Here is a 23727-nt window from a genome sequence, read left to right on the forward strand (position 1 = left end):
AGCTTGACAGTACTGCAAAATATTTTTTAGAAGCCTCAGACTATTTAGATTGTATGTGTGAAGAAGAATGTTTATAGCTTTTTTCCCAAGCAAGTGTCAGTGTTTGGCATTGTCTGGAGGACAACATCTGCCTGTCACCATAATATTTGATGGCTAGATTCAAGATTCCCTTGCTTTCTGCTCTCAGAAAATGCTACACAGACCCAGATTATTTCCCACCCCCCAGGGTATAGAAGGTGAGAATTCTGTATGTACCCTTAAGACAAAGGAAGCTTTGGAGATTCTGCCTGTTTTGGTTTTTTTTTTTTTTTTGGTCTCTTCTCTTTTTCTCTTCTAAATAAGCCATTAGTTTAGTCAGCCGTCAACTTCAGACATCCTGTACGGTATTCGGGTAAATATGTAACCATCTGCATGCTACTTGTATTTTATTCTGAGTATTTTCAGTTTATATTTCGCTACTGAAATAAACAATGTAAAATATATAGCTGTGCCTATTTTCAGTGTAGAATAGGGCTGTCCAGCTCCCTAGTGGCTGGGGGCTGCATGCCTTGGGCTGTATCAGTTAGGGCCATCTGCTGTGGGGACTGCACTAGTTTGGGCCATTGGGCCTCTGTGTGCTCCCCACTGCACTGAGCACACGGGCACTTCCTGCTTGCCTACTGCACTGGGCACATGGAAGAATTTAGACCCACTCACAATAAGTCTCCCACACTAGGTACAAAAGAGAACTTTATTAATTACAAGGGGTAGGGTTGGAATAGGGTACATGCTAGAGCAATATCGGAGAAATCCCATAGAGCAAACTCCAAAAGCTGGGTAGCCTTTGATCACGCATCTGAGTTACTGCAAGCTATATATCTAGTTAGATCTCAGGTAGCTTACTCACAAGTATCATCCAGAGGCAGGTGGAGATTCCCTCTGAAGGCAGGCAGTTCCTTGGTCTTGAGTTTTGAGAGAGAGAGCAAGTTTCAGATGGTCCAGCTCTTCTCTCTCTCTCTGAGTCTTCCTCATTTCTGCTGCCCCGTCCTCCTGGGCAGTCCTTAACTTATATAGCCCTTGTGACCTCATTTACCTGGTCCAGTGGAGGCCAGCACCTGTTGGCTATCAGCCAACCAATTTGAAATACATCACTAGTTGCTGAGCAGACTGGCAGTTCCTAGCTCCCCAGGGAGCAAGCCCCTCACCCAGGTATGTGATGCCAGTCATGTAGGCAGAGGGAGTAGGTTTCCCTCCTCCCTCAGGAATGTATCCAGCTTAGGTTACCTAAAGAGATAGGGTAAAGTGTGTATCCTCTGGTGGTCCCATTCTAACCAAATTGTCACAGAGCAGAGTTTTGGGGTCTTCTGCCACAGTTACAATTAGCCCTTTGTGGGATGTATGCTTGGGCAACCCTGGTGCAGAATAATCTCTTTTTCCTATTCAAAGAAATAGGAATATAGGGCTAGAGGACCTCAAAAGGTTTTCATCTTACCGTTCAGTGAATTGGATCCTGTATCCTCCGTAGGCCAACTTGTTCCAGTAGTTACTTTTCCTTATTATGGGAAAAACTTTCAACTCATATCTAACTTCAGTCTTTTTGGCTGGAATTAAGCCAATTTTTTTTGTTCTCAGGACATGAAGAACACTTGATCATCATCCTTTTTAATAACTTTTACCTATCGGTACATTTTTAATTTAAGTGGCTGAATACTTTTGCATACCATAGGACAGAACAAGAATATACAGAAGGAAACCTGAAAATGAAAACAACGTTACTGTGTTTATGCAGATGGTTGGACACTTTACGGGACCTTTTTTGCCAATAAGGTGTATATTGGCATGTGACAGCAAAAATTACCAATAGCTGGGAGATGGCCCAAAATGAAAGAGAAGAATAATACACTTGTTAGGTAATCATGGTTCAAATATAGGTCAAACATCCCTAAATTATGTGTGCAATTCATACCAGAAATTTATAGTGAAATTAAATGAGATTAAAGCTCATTTTGTGAATTGCTTTCCTTTAATTTCAGTGCTTAACTTTGTAACCTTAGGGTATTTTTAGTGTAGGTGTTTGTATAATATTCAATAATCATATATTTCTTTGTCTTTGGGATAATATACTTTAGAGTAATCTACCTATCTTTCAGCTACAGAAGAATGATTTCATGGTCAAGATTTATAAACAGTTTTGAAAAATTGGTGTTTAGGGTGGACAGAACCTCGACAATAGCAATATTACTCAATGCCGCTGGAATTCAGCATTGAGCGATTCTTAAGGTAAAAAAATGATGTAATGAATATGTGCAGATTAATAATATACTGAATGAACAGCATTATCTAGTTCAATAGAAGGGTTCTGTAATAGAAGAATGGACATCATGATGTCTTTAGATTCCTTTTTTTATTTATATTCTGTGCACCTCAATTTGACTTAGTCACTGTTTACCTTATGTCCTTCAGCAGTGTCTCTTATAGCTTATTTTCAAGCAGATACAAAATGCAGGAAAAAAATATAGTGCTGGATTCTTCACTGCATGTAACAATTATCTACTTCAAATGAAAAAAAATATCTGTATATACACAATGCAAGTTCAAGAACATGTGGTGGAAGGTAGATTCCTTGTTCTTTGTAGTAACTTTAGTGACACAGTAAAATTGTATAATTAATAGAAAATTATTGGCAACAAATGAATCAATGCTTTATCAGCAGTGGTTGAAACTGACTTTGACTTTAGATTACGAGGAAATTTTACTGCTGCTATAAACTTTCAGTTTTGGAAGAAATTTCCAGCGGTTTCAGTGCGACTGTATTTGATGGATGCATTGATTTTTCCCATTGAGTAAGGATCACAATGTCTTAAGAATGGTGTATTACTTACAGTCTCAAAGTATTGTCATTTTAAAGTATGAAATGTTCTGACGATTAAAATTTTATAATATCAGTACACAAAGGAACTGTAATTGAGCAAGGGCTATATTTATCTTGATGTTCAAATCCTACTTGTTCAAAATTGTATGGATGTTACTCAAAGGACCCTTTCATAATTGCTATCAATAAGTATGAATTTGTCTTGGAATCAAGGTATAAATCTAAAATATTGTGTTTGCTGCAACAGATGTTCACAAAAATAAGCATCAGCAAGCAGTTTAGTTTCAATTACCCTTTCATTATCTCTGTAGAAACACATTTGCTTTGTTTAGGGAGCTATGTTTATCTCTTTGTCTCCTTCTACTCATACACTTCCATTACTGTTTGTGGTGAAATCTGACCTGTATGCCATGTCCAGGAATTGGCCTCCCCATCAGGGTGTTTGGGAGAAAGAGGGATGACTACTCAAAACTTAAGAGTCCTCTACTTGAATTTCCACCACTCAATAATAAATTGTTCTCAATTACATAAAAGCTGCAGTTCTGAAGCCTAAGCAGGCAAAGGACTTGTGTCACAGGATGGGGTCCTCAGGGATGGCAGTGACGTCCCTATAGCTCCATGCTAATCTTGCCCAATGGGGCACCCTTCTCCTGCCATGTCTTGCTGGCAGTTATAATGTAGGGAGGCTGCCCTCGAGTTTGTTTCTGGACACGGTCCTGATGGACCCTGCTGAACCCTGTGGGTTCTTTGGACCCCTTTTTGGGTCCCACTCAAAATAGTTGCCTCATGGGGCACACTTAGCCTTATGGGCTAGATGTGTGGCTCCAAAACGACCCCTTTACTATACCCCAAGCCTCACAGATGGTAGTAACATGTTGTCTCTCTGGGGTCCTGCTATTGCTCGGCCTCCTGTCATCACTGGGTTCTCCACAGCTCTGTCTTGGCTCCCGCACTAGTTCTGGGGTCTGCTTACCCCCTTCGTCACCATATTCCTGGCACTGGGGTCCCCACACTATAGTGCCCCCCCAGTGAGGCCTCCTTTTTCCCCAATAGCTTCAGCCCGATCCACCAGTGTATCAACAGTAACCAAAATATGAGCCCCTGGGCTATAACATAATATAAGCAGTTCAGTAAGTGCTCTGTCCCTTTAAAAGAGTCACACTTCCCCCCAGCACTAAGTGCCTTGTAGGCCAGGGTACCTGGTGAGCTCCTGGAGCCCCTTAGTCCTACCAGAAGCAGAACAGGCAGTCAAGCTTTCTCTCTAAGAGCTCCTGACAGAGGACTGACCTAGTCCCAGCCCTGGTGCGTATGTGCCCAGGGTCCTGCCTCTTCCAGTTAGCTGACTGGCTGCAGGTGCAGGCTAATTCACTCCTTAGCCTCTGCCACAGTAACCTGCACCTGTGTGGTTCCTGCCTGACTACTAGGGCCCTCTCCCTAGGCAGTTTCTGCCCTTAAAGGAGCAGGCACCTTAGTGCCCTGCGACAACCTGATAACTTTCAAGATTTTCTGTTGAAAGAACTGTTTCCATGATATTTGTGGGGAATGTTAACCTAATAGTTTCTTCCATGCTGGAGAGCTCTTCTGTTATGAGAAAATAATCTTGTAGTAACTTCTGATTACCTGTGGTTGTAGATGCAGCAGATAATATATAAATAACTGTCACCTACTACTAAAATTGTATAGAAATTTTGCTAAAGTGCAGGAGGAGAAGATTAAAGATGAGTGGCTGCTTTACTTCTGTCACCTTACCTGGGAAACAAGGGCTTTGACAGATGTGGAAAAAAACCCCAACACACTTTATTGGAAGAAGGAGTGCACTAATTCGACTCGACTGCAACATTGGCATAGATCAGATGCTTCAGTGGGGCTTTTCGGGACTTTTATCTTATAGCTGATTGAATCAGTGATTAGATAAAAGCATTAAAAAAGCCCCTTTGAGTTGCCTTATGTATACATATGTTGGGTGAGCTGATTCAAGTCAAACTGACGCGATGCCTTTTCTGGGCGTGTGGCTGTGCTCGGTGCAGGTTCATGCTGAACCAAAAGTTAAGCAGTGGGGGTCCCCCCTACCATGTCTGTAAGCAACCCCAGTGGTTTGTAGGGAATTGACGAAACAGAGAAGGCAGACAAGTACTGGTCATAGTTGGTAGGTAGTGTTAATTTTTCTATAAGACCTCTTGTCCTATTCCTCATTTCTGTAAAATACAAGTAAAAGAGCCTTGTGAAAGTGGCACCTACACAAGCCTCTATTGTGATAGTCTGACTAACAACTGTTGCGCTTGCAGCAAAAGTTTGTTTCTGTTTAGAGTGAGTGCCTTAATCTGTGCTAGTATTATATGTGCAAACTAAACATGTAGGGCAGTACAGCTATCTCACGTACTTTAAAGTTGGGATATGTTGGACTTAATCCTGTCTGGCCAGTCTTGACTCCATGTGAACGATTACCTGCTCCTTAATTACAAAAATAGTGTTATCGACAGGGCCTCCAGCCTCATGGAGGGTGGAAGGCAGATGTAACTTATGGGATGACCATCTGTTTTAATATTTCTGTTTTCTCCTCATCAGTCACTTTGTGATCTCAGGCTTTATTTGCCACACATTGTTCACTGCGTTGTATATCCAACTATTAATTTTGCTCATGTACTTTTACTAGGGCACTTAAAACTGTAGCAACTGAGTGTTTACTTTATAGAAATTAATGAGTTGTTTCCCCCACCACAAATACATATATTCTAGGGAGAGTGGTGTTGTTCCTGGAAGGATTGGGAAATGGATGCTCAGATGCATTAATGCCAGGTTCAGGGGTTTGTTTGGTTTTTTGTGTGTGTGTATTCATGGCCTGATTTTCCCATCCCAAGACCTGGTATAGCTTTATTTGTTCAAAGCACAGCTTTCATTAACTTTATATCCAGTATTGTAAGGGCTGAACTCTTCAAATCAGAGTTCAGTGGGCACCCAGAAAATGAGAAACACCTATGTAAATTTTGGTTTCATTGAGTTGCCCAGCTATGAGTTGCATAAGAACTGTGGCAGTGACAGGTGCAGGGAAAGGCTTTCCTTTCTAGTTCTGCAAACTTCTGGGAAAATAGGGATGAACTCTGGCCTCAGGGAGATGCTCCACTGCACCTTCCCCAAACCAAGGTTATTCTGGTTTGTGGAAGGCACAGGAAGGTGTGCAGCAGTCTGTCTGCTTCTGGTCACCAGGAAGAGTCAAACCACAGGGAAATGTCCCCTGTGCCAGCCACAGACTGGGGTCACTAATCTTCAGAAGGCATGGGATAAATGCTTAGCTGTTCAACTTGGCCCAGGCAAAGAGGAGTCTTCCTGATGGGCAGTACTTTTCTTAGAAAAGTCTGTTCTGTCCTGTGAAAGAAAACCCTTGAGTGGCAGTATGCTCTCTTTTTGTGCCAGGAGAAAAGCATTTCCATAGCTATAGTATTTAGAGATGAAGGCAATGTCCAGTTCCTCAAGGTGATCTTCCTAATCGAGTGCTTCACTTTTCAGACTTAACACTTTTGTTCTTTAGTTCTTTTTTTATGTAACTTCCTAGATTTTTAAAAAGGTAAGTAAAAAAATCAAACGTCCCTTCAGGTAGAATCATATGGACTCCTACATAATTCATCAGGGTCAAAACATGGGGATCCACAGATATCTCACTTGGGCTAACAGGCAGAAGGCAGGATAGGGTAGTACCTTAGGCTGTATACACATGTTCAGATGATCTCGGAGAATTCTCCTTAGCCTCAGCAACTGTGGGGTGAAATATGCTTGATGGAAAGAGTCTCTTGAAAGCCCCAAAATCTAACAGGTCTCTACTAAGCAGATTTTCAAAGCTTTATAAGTTGGCCTAGCGTGGGCAGACTTTCACAAGGATGGCAAAAGATATCCTTGACGTCAGGCTGCCATGCTGACAAGTTTAGTCTGTACTCCAAAGCACAGATGCAATTGGAACTTCTCAGTGAATTTTGTTATCCACCTCCTTATCGTCATCATGAGGGCAAAATAACACCTTTTTTCTTTAATATCCTGAGAAATATCTGAATATTCTTGCTGAAACTTGAGCTTTTTACAAGTTCTAAGAGGATGCCTCATCTATGACTAATTTCTGCCCTATTTAGTGTCAAAGTTTGTATATTTTATGTATGGTTAGCACTGTATACACACATTTAGCTGTGCAAAGTGGTTCTTTGCTGCTGTTGTGCAAAACTAATTTCACGCTTTATTTACTTGCTCTGTGTCTAGCATTTAAAGTGGGTGAGCAACTGAAATAATAAACGCTTCCTGCTTTTTGTCAGTCACTGCCCTCTGCAGTTTAAAAGTACTGCTTTTTTAATCTCTGTTGAGAAAATCAGCCATCAGGCAAAAGTTGCTGCCATGCTAATGCTAGATAAGCTGCTTTGCGACCCTTTTTCTCTTTCCCTCTTCAAATATGGGTCCTGAATTCCAAATAGAAGCTTCTGACTTATTTTGTTATACTCCAACCTTTTGAAACAGAAGATTAGTTTGTGGTAAAATACATACGATGGTTTACTGTGTACTTACCTTATATACTGAGACACAAATCTGTATTTGGTAGGTTTGTATTTCACTTGGTTCTAGTAATGTAGGATATTGAAAGCTATGGTAAAGCAAGATGAAAAACAACAAGATATGCTCTTTGCTGATGTTGCAGTGTATTTACCATCTGGCATATTGGCCTGTCTACTAAGCTCTTGCATGTGATTCTAGAGACAAATGGTACAGTTCATTTTTGGAGTTAATCTGATTTACAATATCAGCAGTGCTTCAAATGCATTTTAAAAAAACCCACCACTATGGAGTGTTCTAGGATTTATGCTAAAATATGTAATGCTTTTTCAGTAAAAGAAAGTTCCTTGTGAGGTATGCTTTCCCCTAAGCCTTGAGGACCTATATTTAAAAATACAGTAAATATACAGGTGGGTGGAATGTGTGTGTTTTCTCTCTTTAAAAAACAAACAAATCCAAGCCCACTATGCTAGTACATAGTATGAAAAATAATTTTCTGCCTGGACAAGAAAGATAGCCTTCTTCAACATTTATCATACAAATACCTTTATAATTTAATACAGAAAATCAGTTTAAATTAGAAAACACTTCCATTCAGGATTTTATTGGAACAAAAAAGCCCAGTTATACAGTAAGTCATCGTCTATTTTTGAGATTTAAAATTTAGGACATAAGATAGAAAAGATGTTTTTTTTCTTTTGTTTCATATGAAGCTGCTGCTTCTTCTGTTATGTTTTTAAGTGATGGTGGAGACCAGGCTGGAGATCATTCAGACTCCTTAACTGCAGATTTTTTTCCCTTCTTTTCTGAACTTCATCTTCCTTGCTCAACAGCTCTGCTTTTCTTCTCTAATTGAATTATTGCCCACATTCCAAATGGCTGTTCACTAATTTTTTTATTCCCCTCACCCCCCTGCTCTCCTGCCCCCTCCCCCCGTTCCCACATCAAACTTTTTTGTAAAAACTTCCCTTTTAGCTCAGGATCTGTGTTGGATTTTAAGGCAGAAAAATGATACCATGTGAAGGGTGTATATCCTGCCTGTTCCCTCCCTCTCATATCTCGTTATCTTGTCCATTCCTGTATCTTGATTTTTCTTTTGTTCCCAGGATTATTACTTTTCCCCTATTTTTTTTCTTGATAGATAGATCTATTTGCAAAGCATTCTTTTATTTAAAAAAATAAATTCCTTAGAGAGCAAGTAACCGCTTCTGCAAGGTATTGACATCTATTAGCTTCTGGGAAATGAGTGGTCCTTTTAACCTTAATAGGGCTATGCACAAATATAAATTGATGTACCTTGCTGAATTTGGCCTTGAATGACTCCTTGCTTGCACTTTCTTTGGAGCATTAGTATTACAGGGTGTGCAGATGCTGATGCCTATAGGAACCAACATGCAAGGTGATAGTGTGGGTCTCCTGGAGGTGTGTTCCACTTTTCCTAATGATTCTCTGTATCCACATGGCTGCATACATGGCAGCCCCCTAGATTTCTAAAATCCTTTGCCTACGTCTCTCCCACTCCAGACCCGTTTGAAGGACATTTAAAGCTTGAGATTTCTCTAGTGAGAATTACTGAACTCTAGACAACACCAAATGCTGTAAGAAATGTAAAACCAAACAACTTCAAATGGTTTAAAAACAGAAGGTAACAGGACACCTTCCATATAGTATTTCCTTACCATTGTTATAAGCAAAAACATTTTTAAGTCAGCAAATATTTCAGTTAATACATGACAGATCCCTGTAAGATTATTTTAAGAATTAGTCCTGTGTAGGTATGAAGAAAAGTCAATTAATTCTTCAATTGATCCTTTATACTGACAACCTTCTTCTGCTAGTCCAAATTTTGTGCTGAAATAAAGTTCCATCAAATACCTTTCTTAATACACGTGGCATATTACATAGGGAAAAATAGATATATTTAGCATTTGGAGCAACATTCCTAGCTAGTGAATAATCAAAAAAAAAAATTGTTTTTCTTACAGTATTCAAAGAAGATCTAAGTCCTTTCGCAGCATATTTTCTCTTTTTTGCATGCCGTCAGAAATGTTAGCACGAAGACATTTTTTTCCTCCTCTGACATAAAAGAATCTTTTTAAAAAGAAATGTCTGACTGCTGATGCCACAAGGCTTGTGGTTTATTTCAGATAAGAGCTAGAAAGTGACATACAACATTTGAAGAAGCATCAAGGAAAAATAATTGAGCTTTTTTACTGAAAATAAGTTACTACATTTACCCAAATCTAAGCTGACTTTGAATTTTAAGATGACCCCTCCATAACTTAGATTCCAGATACGGAAATTTTAAAAAATTGTTTATAATTTTCCATATGTAGAATCTAATTATGGGGGTGGGGAAGGGGTTCATCTCAATTTGTGCCTTCCACTGCTGCAGTAGGGGAAGTGGCAGCAAGGGACCAGACCCCAGCCTCTTGCCATGCCTGTCCCACCCCACTCCACCTGCTCCCCCTGCTACCTTTACCCCACTCCTGCCACTTACCTTCTGGAGGCCTGTGCTTTGGCTCAGGGGCAGTCAGCAGCAGTGACCCTGGCCCCACTTCAGCCTGACCGAAGAGAAGCAGCAGTGGCTGGAGCTAGAGCAGAAAGTAACCAGTGGAGAAATAGTGTGGGGATTGGGGAAGGTAAACCTCATCTTTGATTTGAGTAAATACAGTATTGCAGAATAATTCCAACTGACTACAATAATCAAATGTTATTCTGCATAGTCATATTTAGATGAACAAGACAATATTATATTCTCCAACTATATTATTTAATTTCTCTTCAGTTTATCTTTGAAGCTTTGTCCATGGTAAATTGCTGATATGCATCAAATTGAAGTTTAAATGTACATTCATTGTATGTTACACCAGAATAATGCAATACATTTTTTATGATGTAATTAAAACATTCAATCACAGCTGGATCTAAATGTTTCTTACAAGTGTGGGCCAAATCTATTTCAATACATTGGGAGTAAATTGGATTGGAGTTGATAGATAAAGTCTGCCAAGCTGTTAGTTTATCAAACAGAAAGACTCAGAGCCTGGCACTTAGGTTGATAGGGCTTGTTTTGTCTCCAAACTGAGGCCAGGACCTAAACAGTTTGCAAATACTGCATGATGCATCATAACATATGATCATAGCTTGACCACCAGACTTGACTGCTTTTTGGCAATAAGGAGACTTGAAGAAACGCCAAGCATCATCCATGGCACAGACGTCCTGGTCTTTTATGAAATTAGAAACAGACTCTGAATAAAATATATAATTATTAATAATCTATAAAATAGATCTAGTGCACACTAGTTACCATAGTAATCGATGGTTTCTCTCCTTCAGAAACTGAATTCTATCAGAAGCAATATAGTCTGAATTCTGAGGACAGTCTTCCAAGTCTTTTTCTGTCTCTTGCTTTTTTAGGTAAAAAATAAATGGCATTCAACTGATTTAAAAATGTTTAGGAGACTTGTGAAACCATTGGGTATTGGTTACTTTACAGCTTAGAATTCTTGTACAATTGTCTTAGTTTATATTGCATTTTGTCATTTAAAACAGTTGAATTTATCATGCAATATAGCACTTATATTTTTGTATCTGCAGATAAAACTGGATTATGCTCTGTGGATTGTTCCACAAAGTTTTTAATGATTATCTTGCCTTTTATGCAGCAATTAGGATAAGATTAATTTTGTTTCATCTTAAAGGCTTACAGCTGTTATCTGGAAACAGCGATAATGAATCACAAGCAGATTCAGGGCAGTGATTCTTCTCCTCTATGCGGCTCTGGTCAGGCCACAGTTGGAGTACTGCATCCAATTCTGGGCGCTGTACTTCAAGAGGGTTGTGGCTAACCTTGAGAGGGTCCAGAGGAGGGCCACTCTCATGGTCAGGGGGCAGCAGGCCAGGCCCTACAAAGATAGACTAAAGGGCCTGAATCTGTTTAGCCTCCACAAGAGAAGACTCAGAGGGGATCTGGTGGCCATCTATAAACTCACTGGGGGGACCAGTGGAAAATAGGTGAGGCTCTGTTCCCCTGGGGACCACCTGGGATAACAAAGAATAATGGCAACAAATTGATTGAGAGCAGGTTCAGACTTTATATCAGGAGACATTACTTTATGGTTAAGGTTGCCAGGCTCTGGAATGGGCTCCCAAGGGAGGTGGTACTCTCCCCTACCTTGGGAGTCTTCAAGAGGATGTTGGATAGATATCTGGCTGTGGTATTATGATCCCAGCATTCATTCCTGCCCAGGGCAGGGGGTCGGACATGATGATCTGTTCACGTCCCTTCTGACCCTAGAAACTATAATACTCTCTTTGCCAGTAACAGAGTTTATTGTTCTAATGCAGGGGTCAGCAACTCCTGGCATGTGTGCTAAGCAAGGCATTCAAGGCCATTTTGCTTGGCACCCCACCGCCATCCCAGGCTCCAAGCAGCTGCTGCCAGCCACGGAGCCCAGGCTGCTTTCAGCAAGCAGCTGAGAGGCTGCAAGCCCTGCTGCAAGCAGACTGGGCTCTGTGGGCTGACTTCAGGCAGCTGCTCCAGGCTCCGGCATGTCGGCACTCTGGCACCTTCCAAGATAGACATTATGGTTTTTTTGGCTCTCCGGCCAAAAAACGTTTCCTACCCCTGTTCTAATGTAATGGTAAATCTTATTTTGAAGCTTTATCATTTAATTCTACACACTCTCTTTGACTGCTCACACCTTTTTAAAACAGTCAACAGGAAAACAATGCTGTGTATTGGCTTTTAACACATCTGTGTTTTCATTTTTTGATTTTTGTTGCATTACATACAGTCTGCTGTATTTTTATCACCACATTGCTTTGAGGATTTGAGCCAAGCTTTCCAAGGTAGGAATGATGTTTATAATCAGTTTTTTGATTGAAGGAAAACTACTAGAACAGAGTACTTGCTGGAAAGAATACTGACATAGGTGAGATTGTTTCAAAACTCAAATTGATATTAGTGTGTGGTTTTATTTTTTTTAATTCTAAAGAATGAATTACATTCCTATTAAAATGTGATCTCTTCATGCTGTACCACACTGCTACAATCATTTTTTCTGCTCTCCATTCCTGAAGGGTCTTCCTTTTTTCTGCTTTAGCATGTATTCTCTTCTGACAAGCCTTGTTATGTCCCTTATGATCTTAATTTTGCTTGTTTAGTAAATAGACAGCAGGTATATTTCTCAGTTTTTGTCAAAATACATCTTATTTTTTCTTAAACTAAGATACTCAGTTAAGGAATCCCATCCACAGTGCTGATATTTCATGTCATTTTTTTTACATGTGAATGGAATGTTTTTCATAAGTTGTTTGAATACACGTATTCAATACACACATTCAGTACACATTGAATACGCATCATCATTGTTTTGATAAAGCACTACCTGTCCTTAATGCTGCATTGTTAAGCTGGAACTCAGCTTTAACACCTTCCTTAAAATGCTAATTTTTTTCAGTTTCTAAAATCAGTTACTGCCAGCTACAGCTTAGCCCTTGATCTCTGGCTACACTAGAGATCTCTATAAATAGCCTACATATACAGTACTTTTTTTGGAGAGGAACCATTGAAATAAAGCTTGTAGCTCCAGTAAGATAAAGGGTGCAGATTATGCCCTCATTGCACAAGTTCAAAATGTGACTTGTGCAAAATCTTGTTTCTTATGAAATAATGTACTCAAATTGTAAAGTTCGGCTACTACACTTGCCTTCTAAAGTAAAACTGTAGTGGAAAATTTAAATCCATTAATGTAAAAGATGGGAAAGACAGTTGTAGTGCCAGAATTTGCTTTTTATAGAATCGATATAATTGACTGTCACTGCAAAGAGTAGTTTGTGATACAGTTGTATGTTCTCTGACCTCTGATCTGCAGAGAGACTCAGCTATAATAAATTATGTTAGATAAGAACATAAGAAGGTGTATACTGGGGTCAGACCAATGATCCATCTAGCCCAGTGGCAAAAAGTAAATGTTTTAGAGCAGCAATATCTAGCTGGCTGCTGATAGGCTGCATGTTGAATTGCGGCCCCTAGGCTCCTGCCTGAGTGGTCTGGCTGCTGCTCCCCCCTATTGCTCCATCTGCAACAGCATCTGGAGTCCCTAGGCTCTCTCCCCATCCTTCAGCTTTTGATGCCTGCCCCTGCCTCAGAGGGGAGGGCAGTGCAGCATGGCTGGGGGAGCACAGGGGGAGCCTGGACAGTGAGGCAGGGGGGCATGTGCAGTGCAGCAGTGGGAAGGGAAGGGCCCATGTGGGCGTGCAGTGCAGTGTGTATGCTGTGGTGTGGGGGGGTGGCATTTGTGCAGCATGTGGCCCATAGGGCCTGTGGCTTGCCCTGGTGTTTTCTAGTAGTGTGGCTTGCAGGATGTTCAGTCCCCAGCTGCTTAGCAGTTGCACAGCCTTGCTTTAGAGGGAAAGTATATGAATGGGATTTGTCTAGACTAGTGATCCCCCTGTCAGTCCTTCCCTGGCATCAACCATTATTGGTTTTTGGGATGTCAGGATACATCTTTGACTTCAGTTTAATAGATCCCAATGTGCCTGTTCTACATACTATATTGTCTATATAATTATCTCAGGATTAGCATTTGGGTTTCATATCCTGTTCTCTTATGTCATCTAACTCCCTTGCCCTCTTTTATTTTCTGTACTCAACAGGAAAAATTTGAGAGGGCAAGAGAAGGGGGAAGGAGACTTCTCCAAAGCAAAGAGAAAGTTTTCTTGAATGGAATATTTTTAGCTTCTGTAGAATCCAGGGCATCAATTGAAGAAAGTATGTATGCATGTGTATCCTTTGTTAGTGTAGAAAAAAGTCTTTCTTTAAAAATGTCCTTTTTTTTTTTTCCCCCCCATCTTAAAGGAATAGGTAAATTAGGGGTCTGCAGTGAAGTAAAGTTAGTGGTGTACCACTAAATGAGAGAAGAACATCAAGCCTATGAGCTCTTAACTTGTAGAAGCATCTCCTTCACATCCAGACCAATGAGATGAAGAAATTTACAATAATGTGCACAGATCTGGGGGGCACGTGCTTCCCCCAGGGGTGCATGCAGCAGTGGGATCCACCCCCTCCCTGCCCCGATGAACTGCCTGCAGCTCTGTCCCACGCCCTGCCCTGCCTCAGCTATGCAGCGCCTGCCCCAGCCTCAGCTCCAACCCCACTCCCGCCCTTATTGCGGGGGCCTTGATCTGCATCCCTATGTCTCTTCCCTCTCTCATGCCCTTTGCCCCCAACAGACTTATCTGCCGGACACTGCTTTCCATGTTGCCAGGGTTCATATCGGCAATTGTATTGTTATCAGCCAATATGACGGGTCAATAATTGGCTATTGGTATCAGCCCAAAAATTCTTTATCAGTGTGCCCCTACTTTTTGTGAACTTCATTCAAAATAATAAGTATCCAGAAGAAAGTATGAACTGTTACTTTCTGCTAACAGCTAGACATTCCAAACCAAAATTTTCTCCTCAAATTTCTGAGAAAGATGTGTTGCCTCCTGGCATTTGAATTTCATACTTGAGGCTGTATAGCATCTGAGCCTGTGATACCACTGTCTTCTACTAAGCAAAATCAGAACTGCGTCCAGTTGCTTGACATCACAGCTGTGTTTGTTAAACATTAACCACAGCCTTCAGATCAAGTTGTTTGGACTTCTAGTATTGGAGTACAAAAAATTCTTTGAAGTGTTTTTGCCTTCTTTGAGGTAGTGCAATAGAAGTGGCTATAGTTAATGTAACCATTTTTGGGGAATCTTAGGGGCAGAGTAAGAATTCTGTTTTGATATGGGGACAATCTGTGCATCATACGTCAACCTTCTGCTCTGAATATGGATTTAATTTACTTTCTCCTATGCTGGAGTTATAAAAAGATATCTTAGCCTTACTCAATGAGAAGTTAAGCTTTTTCTGGAAGACTGGCATATCTAGAAATAAGTCAAATTTAAGAGCTATGTATTAGGAGTAAACACTGATTAATTGAAAGACGAAACCTGCATTTAGACTGTATCATATCTCCTTGTTTTTCCCACCTCTGGTGGGAGAGCAAGGAAACTTGAGAAAAAACTCTGTTTAAGGATTTGGCATTCCAGCTTTCTCCACTTCACAAACAGCTCAGATTTGAGCCCTCTTGGGTTTCAAACTTCTGCTGAAGTCTTTACAAAAATCTGAAGGAAAACTGACTTAGCATTTGGTTGGCAAAATTAAATAAAAATAAATATATTAACACTGTTTAAAAAAAAAAAAAAATCGCTGTGGCCACTTTGGAAGCTTTTACTGTCCTGCCCAGCAAGGAGCAGGGGCAGAGTCTAGTATTAACCCTCTCATAGCTGCTAAGCAATTTGCAGTAGCTATTGGCTGATCACTGTGACTTGTGTCTGAAGTAGTGATTGAGCTGGCTCAGTGCAAATGAGCTGCTGCATGCAGTCTGGTATTTTGATATGGCTTGTGGTATAGAAAGAGCACTTGATTTACAGGAACTTCTATACAGAACTATTTACAGTAAAGAAATAAGTTTTGCACCTGCTCTTGCAAAGTTCTAGGGCTTTGCTGTCTTGCCATACTAAGAAGACCCTGCTGCCTCACCCAGACTGTCTTTTGGGATGCCACAGTTTTTGGATGCTATCACACTGTCGCACACCCTGGTATCACACTCCCCCCCTCCCCCCCGTATGCTGCTTTCCAAAGAGCAAGGTGCACACATCACCCCCCGCCCCCAAATAAGACAGATGCTTTGTCTTTGGAAGATGGTATGTAGGGGGGAAAAGATTTTTCCGGAGTTATGGTTGATTGTATAACAGAGTAAGCTCTCCTGCAAAGAGAGTGTCCAGAAAGTGTGGCATCCCAGGAGATTGTCTAGGTAAAGCAGTCTGGATGTTGTCTTTTAAATACTATAATAAACTAATATCTTTATTTTGTATTTCTTTTCTTAGGGTGTTGGTCTATCAGTCCATGGACATTTTAGAGTGGCTACTGAGAAGACACTTTTTGCAATGCCAGAGACCGCAATAGGTAAATATTTTACGTCCTATCTTTTACTGTTTCAGATTATATTACATTTGTTTATGTGATTTGTAACAGGATGTATTTCATTAAAAGAAGGTTAACAAGACACTAAAGTGTGTGTGTGTGTGTGTATATTTTGGATAGATTTTATTCTGTGGACAGGAGGGCTAATCCTAATGATACTTGTACCAGCACATATGCATTCTTCATCTCTGTAGAGCTTATCAGAATAAAATGTTTTTGTGTTGAAGTAAGGAATGGGTAGCACTAATTATGGAATTTTGTGCCATTTTGACTGATTTGGACCTAGTGTAAAAAGATTTAGGTTCATTAATATCAGTACAGTAGTGCTATTTATGTCAGGTTTTAATTTGCCCTAATCAGTTCATTTTGCCAAGCTTATGTTCAGTCAAGATGGTCTGTTATATTTCCTTTGGTACTGAATCTGTGTAAAAGTCACTGATATCATTGACTTACGCACCTTATTGGCACCTAGAAGGCATGCTGCCAGTTTGGTCAAGTCAGCATCACAAGTGAATGGATGGAATTTGAGGGCTTATGCATACTCCTGCACCAGGAAATCTGAGTAATACAAACCTTTGATTAAAAACAGCTGCTATAAACCATTGAATTGTAATTCTTTGTTAGTCTGCCCAATTGTAGCCTGTTTTGGCAAAGTGCTGTATGCCTTCAGTTCCTGTTGATTCCAAAGCTAATAGTAGGTGCTTAGCAGCTTGGATGGTGAGATAAAAACAGATGCAAAATAATATCTGTATTCATTACTGGCACTGATTGTTGCATGATAGGTTGCATTTTTCCAGGATAACTCCTAAAGAGTTTAATGAAATAATGGACACATTTTTTATGAAGTGTAGAAGGAGTTGGTAATAGATTAGCAGATGCTTTTAAAATGATTGATCAGTTCTTCTAGTCTATCAGATCAGCAGACTGCTTACAATATTGGCTCTTATTTTCTATGGCTCTGGTTACGACCATAAGAGTGGAATACTCCTGCTCTGCTGTATCACTAACATGCCTATATAATATCTATTAACAATTTATTAATTAAATCTTTAATATTAAGGTTTGACCAAAATAAATTTGTTACAGGTCAGTGCAAGTTATGTGAGATTAATATTTTTAAAATCTTAAACATCTCAGTAAATGTTTTTTACATTTTCCAAAATGAAACTAAATTTTCCTTATGAAAATTGGTAATTGGTAATTATTTTTTTTAAAACTAAATTGATGCATGTATTTTATTTTTCTGTGAACGTTAAGAAGGTTGGAGACATCTGAAAATGAAAAATATGAAATTTCGTCCCCATCCAATCTCTTGTGTTCCTCATTTCATTCTGGAGTGTTTTATGAAGTAATTTATTGTAAAATTCCCATTCATAAATTATCCATGAAAATAGCATAGCCCTTTCTAAGAGCTATAATCCTAGCCATCCAATTTTTTACCTGATGATGATGATAATTAGCTCATGCTTGGAGAAAAGAACTTGAGAATCCAGACTTGTTTCAGTTTTACCATTGACTTACTGTGTGACTGTATGAAAATAACTTTACTTAGTTTTTAGTTGTGATTTCATATAAGTTTAAATCTCTTGATGTTTGGATCAAAGATAATGCATTAATGCATCTGTTATGGATGTTTCCCTTTAGATTTTGGGGTGAGGTGGGGGTAGTCTCTGACTTTTTCCCAGGTCCAGCAGGTGTTCCTGGCAGATCTTAGCTTTTTGCTTTTGGTAAAAAATGTCCAATCAATATTACAGTTTTTAGAGTTAAGAATTTCTAATTGGTATGGATCATATATACCTTGAAGTTTTCAGTTTTTTGGAGATAGTTAACTATACAGACAATAATGTGAAACTCTGTTAGTATTATTTTTATGTAAGTATTAGTCACTTACATAAATACTTTGCAAAGCAGCACATTTTTTGTTTTTTGGCTTTCTGATTGTTTTTTATGAGGTATAATTTTTAACAGTCAAAGTAGGATGGCAAGATATTATGAGTAATATGAAATGCCTAAGGCAAATGATGATTGGTTGCAGCCCTTCTAAACTTGCTTCAGTGTGCACACCCCTTTTCCATGGGAGATTTACTGAATAGTCTCGGGTGCTTCGAGTCTGCTTAGGCTTCTGTACAGGAGCAGAAATGGCAGGCAGGCATAACCCTCTCCCAATTCCCTCTTACCACATACATCTATATTGCTTTGGGTGTAAAAGCTGGTACCTAAATCGTCTTGTATCAAAGTGCAGGGAATTTCAGGACTAATGTTAGTGCAGTTCCAAGACTTCAATAAAAGTCCTGAAAGGAGGCCATCAGACCTCCCTCCTTTAAAGGCAAAGAAACTAAACAGTACAACAGAGAGAGAACTGGACCAATTTTGGTCAAAGGATGCATCCATTATTGCCTTTGGGGACATTATTGGTAAAAGGAGATGACTGTTGTGAAAAATAATACTGCCTTATAAAGAGGAGATATGCTTCTCATTAAAGAGTATTCCTTCTGTCAGTCAGGTCCCTCTCGTGTCTTCATTTGGGAGCATGAGGAGACACAGTATGGTTCTGAATAGTATAGGCATACTATTAGAAAAAAACTTGATCTCACTTTGATCTCACTTCTTTCTCCCCTCTTCCTCTACCCCAAGGCTGTACACTATGCATGTGTGTAGGCAGGTGCTCCCTAACCTGCTGCATTGCATGCTGGCAAGCAGGCACCAACCCCCACTTGCTGCCCCTATGCAGCCCAGCATCCTGTCACACCTGCTGCTCCCTGCGGGCTCCATTATGGCACTGTGCCACAGGCACTCCAGGCTGCTGGCTTCCTGGCACCATGGGCTGTTGTGCCGCACTGCTCTGCCCACTGGGGCTGTCAGGCAGAGGAAGCTGGGCAGGGAGAGGGAGCCTGAGGATCCTAGTAGCTGTAACTGAAGTAAAGGGCAGTGGCAGCGAGCAGAGAGCCTGAGGGCTGCATGTTAACCCTCTGCAGGCATCACATGGCCCACAGGCCACTAACTGGACAGACCTGTTCTAAACAACCATCTTATCAACAGCAAGAGACTATGGAAAACATGAGCTTACTATTAGTGAGCAGCCATTTAGCTCGGTTAGAGCATGGTGCTAATAACTCCACAGTCATGGGTTTGATCTCTGTTGGATTAGGTGATCTCTTGAGGTCCCATCCAGACTTTCTCTGAGAATAAGTATGGGAGGAAAAATGAAAGTTGTAACAATTCAGTTTTGATGTAGGTACTTTTTAGGTAAATTGTAGTACAATAATACTCTGATGGTATTTGAAAATTCTGATGTTTACAAGCATTTAGATTTTTGTAGGAATTCTTACTTATTTTAAAAGGATGTAATATGATATAAGTTTTAACAAGAAAAAATGGGTCAGTCATTTCAACATGTGGAATCTAAGTGTGGTGGTAGGCATAGATTTCTGATATATGTGAAGTATTTTACAAAGAACATTCTGAATTTCCTAAAACAATTGTGGGGGCCTGACAAAAGAAATCTACTGGGATTCTGGCTTCTGAAAAATTTAGAGTAGCTCCTCCTGGAAGATTACTTCAGGAGATTCAGGGATATCACCTGTAGAGTCTTACATGAAGGTGAGTGAAAAATTACTTTAGACAAAATTGTACATCTGCCAAAGGTTTCAGTAAATCTGAAAAGAGAACCTCTTAGAAGCAGTGGTGGGTTTTTTCCTCAATTTAGGGGTTTTAGTTTTTCAAAAGGACCTATTTTCCAAAATACCTATTAGTAAAACATAATTTGAAAATAATGCTACCTGAATTGTTATACTTCTGTTATATATAACTTGCATTTAGTTGCTGTTTTTTCAAAGCACTTTGAAAACATGACAAAGAAGTTGGTTTGTTTGTAAAACAATTATAAAATGGAATGAACAAGCCATTAGTTATTTTATTTTCAATAGGAAAGAGTTAGATAATACTTTTGTCACAATGGTGATACAGTTAATGCACTTTCTTTCCTTTGTTTTAAAGAGAGCTATTTAACAAACAAACCCTAAGACCGAGAGAGGGATGGCCTGGGACCAGAAACTCTCTCAAGGAATTAAGTTGTGAAATAATTTTAAGGTCAAGGCAAACTAGAGTAAACCTCTGAAATCTTACATGGATTAATGCCACAACTATACCTTTATCCCTTTAATGTAGCTTAAAATGTCCGGTTGTCTAAAGTCAGCGTTGTTTAAATCTTGTCTTGTATTAACTTCTCAGGTGAACAGACTTCCCTTTCTATCCTGTAATGAAAATGTGCTTTCAGCCATTCAATTTTTGCGTGATTGTTGTGCCATAAATATTCCTTGTACTTTAGAAATCAGAAACTAAGATGCAGCTCCTGTCTGGAAGAGTTTAACTGACATGTACAGGATAAAAACAGGACAGTAGTTTATGTAGAGGAGAATGCGTAAAGATCAGTAATGAGACGACCAAAATAAAGACTGAAAAACTGAATGTGGGTTTTCAAGTGTAGTAATATACTAAGAATTAACACTTTCTTCTCATGCCTTTCCAAATTTTTGTAAAATCACTAGCTTTTATAAAATCAGTCAGACATCTTACAGGTACCCAAGGAAATTAGTAATGCTTTTATTTCACAAATGGCAAAATTGGGACAACTTTATTGGAACCAATATTTTACCTGTATAGTTGTAATGATTTGCCTAAGGCTACATTTTGCACTGGTCACTGAATTTTATGATTTGGTGTTCTGACTCCCAACTCTAGCCATGTGCAGTCCAACAGACCTCAGGTTCTCTCTCTTTTAAGGATTTGAAGATGAGAGAAGATACGGAGCCAAACTGAAGAGAAATGTTCAAGTGGTTGGGACAGCATAAAATGAAGTAGGAGACATTATTTAAAAGAATTAAGAGGATCATAAGGAGGAGCATGGAAGAAAAGGAATTAAAAGATGAGGACAAGCAGTTAACTGTTATGTGATTGGCTGCACAGACACACTCAAGAAAGTTAATCTGACTTAAATAGAGGAGTTAATTTAAAGTGGTTACTTGCACCTTGTTAAACCCCTCTATAGATACTCTCATTCAGAATTTAGTTACCTTGATTCAAAGGTAAAGTTTCACTGCCAAAGTAAATGTGGTTGAACTGTCATAGGCACTTAGACTTGTTAGGCACTTACAGGAGGGACTTTGGACAGTATGTAGGAAAAAGTAGTATTTCAGAGCAATATTCTAGTGAGGGCAGAGAATGGAGTTACACTAAGGGCAAAAGATTTGACAAAGCTGCAGTCCTGATGAACAGGACATAGTGTAATTGTCAGTTTTGATGTGGAGAGCTTAGCAGGAAAGAAGCCCAAATATGGGGGCGGGGAAGTACATTTGAAATACTGGTAGCACATCAGAGAGAACTGATAACTAAATAAATCATTAATGACCTCCAGCACCTCCTGGAAAACGATGACCATAGGGAACAAGTCTGTCCTGGTTCACCAGCAGCCTCCAGCCGCAAATGATGGCTCTCTAGGAACAATTTTCACCAAGCACCAGGTCACAAATCCAGATGCCAACAGCTTATCAACACACAGTCTGGGCTTCTATCATCAGTGCACCAAACACACAAAATAGAACATCTGGCACTTACTCACTTATTCCTCTACCACTATAAAATATGCCATCACTTGCTTACAATGCTTTCCTGCATGGTAGCCAGAATGGGAAATCCCTACGTAAAAGAATTAATGGTAGTTGAGTTGACATCTATTCCAGAAACATACAAAAATGTGTGACAGAGCCCTCTAACCTCCGTGGACATGCCATCACTGACCTCAGAATAGCAGTGTTTAAACAAAAAACAAAATAAAACTGAAAAACAACTTGAATTACAACTTGTGGAAGAAGAGATCATCTACAAGACTGGGTTGTGTTAAACATGGTCTTAACAGAGATTTCATTACCTGGAATAGTTATTACCTCTAACAGTTTATTCCAACATCCTTCATTGTGTTAATTGCCTTGTTTATCACAGTTGACCTTTTGCCTCTCTCAGCAATATCCCTCGCCCACTCATTTATATTTAAATTCCTCTCTATTTTAAACCCCTTTTTCCTCAAGTTCATTCATGGCATCTGATGAAGTAGGCTGCTGCATACAAAAGCTCATTCCTCTGAACCAGTTAGGTAAATGTGGCACCATAGAGACTGCCTTCTGCCAAATTGGAGGAATGAGACTAATGAAGGACAGAGATGGATTTGACATAATTAGCCTAGGTGTGATGGCTCATCTGGGTGGAGAGGAGGGGTGAGGGGGCAGACTTGGTTGCCTAGGACATGAGTATAGATACAGAAGAGTAGAGACAATAGAGTTGGGGATTTAGGAGAGCCTGGGAACCCTCCAAAAGCGATTTAGACACTCAGCATCGTATGGGGAGAGCTAGCAGAGCATAGAATTTTGGAAGTCTTCAGGATGTATTGATGATTAGTTGCTGAGGGAACAGATGTATCCAGTAGAACAAGAGAAGAGTAATACCACAGTGATGCTGTTAGAAAAAGCTTATTCAACATATTTTTAATCACTTTAGAATTAAGAACATGATATGTAGATTAAGAGCCATGAAGATGCTGATAGAAGCTGAAGGAGGTAAGCACAAGAACCCTGGAGACACTACAGAAGAAGCCAAGGTGGAGAGAGGCTGGGTGGAAATGGAGAGATTTTTCTTGGGATAGAGGAGAATAGATGTTCTTACAACACTAATCCTATGATATACTTTTATATATTCTATGATATACTTTAGGTCTCTTATAAATTAACTGTAATGTCTTGAATTGAATGGTTTTTTTGGTTATGAAGATTGATTTGTGCCCTGGAATTCAACATTTGAGTGAAATGCATAGCTTTCTGACAGGACATAAATTTAATTTCTGTATTTAAATTCTTAATGTTGTTGCTCCATGTGTTTTTATAACTTTTTCTAAGTTGTCTGTACTCTTCTTTTCATCCCTTGGCCTTTCCCCACCATTCAGCACACTTTAATCATCTCTTTCTGAGATGAAAATTCAACTTCTCCAAAAGATTTAACTTCTTCCTCCATAGGGGGTTATCCCATGGCAGTAATCTGTCACTTCGCTTCATCCTCTTTTGTCTACTTCTTACACTGATATTAGTATACTTTTTGAAGGGCCTGCAGAGCTGGATTATATGGCTTTGATGGGGATCCATCAAAGTTCTCACAATGCCAGGTTTCTTTTCAGCACTCAAATCATTGCCGAGCACCTAGGCAAAAGCAGTGGTGCTGGAAGCCCAGCAGCTATGCAGGAAGAAGCCTGGCATTATGGGCACTTGACTGCTAGGGC

The 23727-nt window shown here is 39.7% G+C and overlaps 1 protein-coding gene across 1 annotated transcript in view; it reads left to right on the plus strand.

Annotated features, from left to right (window-relative positions):
• HIBCH (3-hydroxyisobutyryl-CoA hydrolase) overlaps window positions 1-23727 on the plus strand; it is a 97864-nt gene that overhangs the window by 20946 nt on the left and 53191 nt on the right. The window contains exon 7 of the mRNA XM_090045238.1: window positions 16310-16388. Within this exon, the coding sequence (XP_089901364.1) occupies window positions 16310-16388 (79 nt within the window). The remainder of the gene's footprint in view (window positions 1-16309; window positions 16389-23727) is intronic.

Source organism: Crocodylus siamensis, chromosome 4, assembly GCF_052110815.1.
Source record: "Crocodylus siamensis isolate JL-2025a chromosome 4, ASM5211081v1, whole genome shotgun sequence".
Taxonomy (NCBI): domain Eukaryota; kingdom Metazoa; phylum Chordata; order Crocodylia; family Crocodylidae; genus Crocodylus; species Crocodylus siamensis.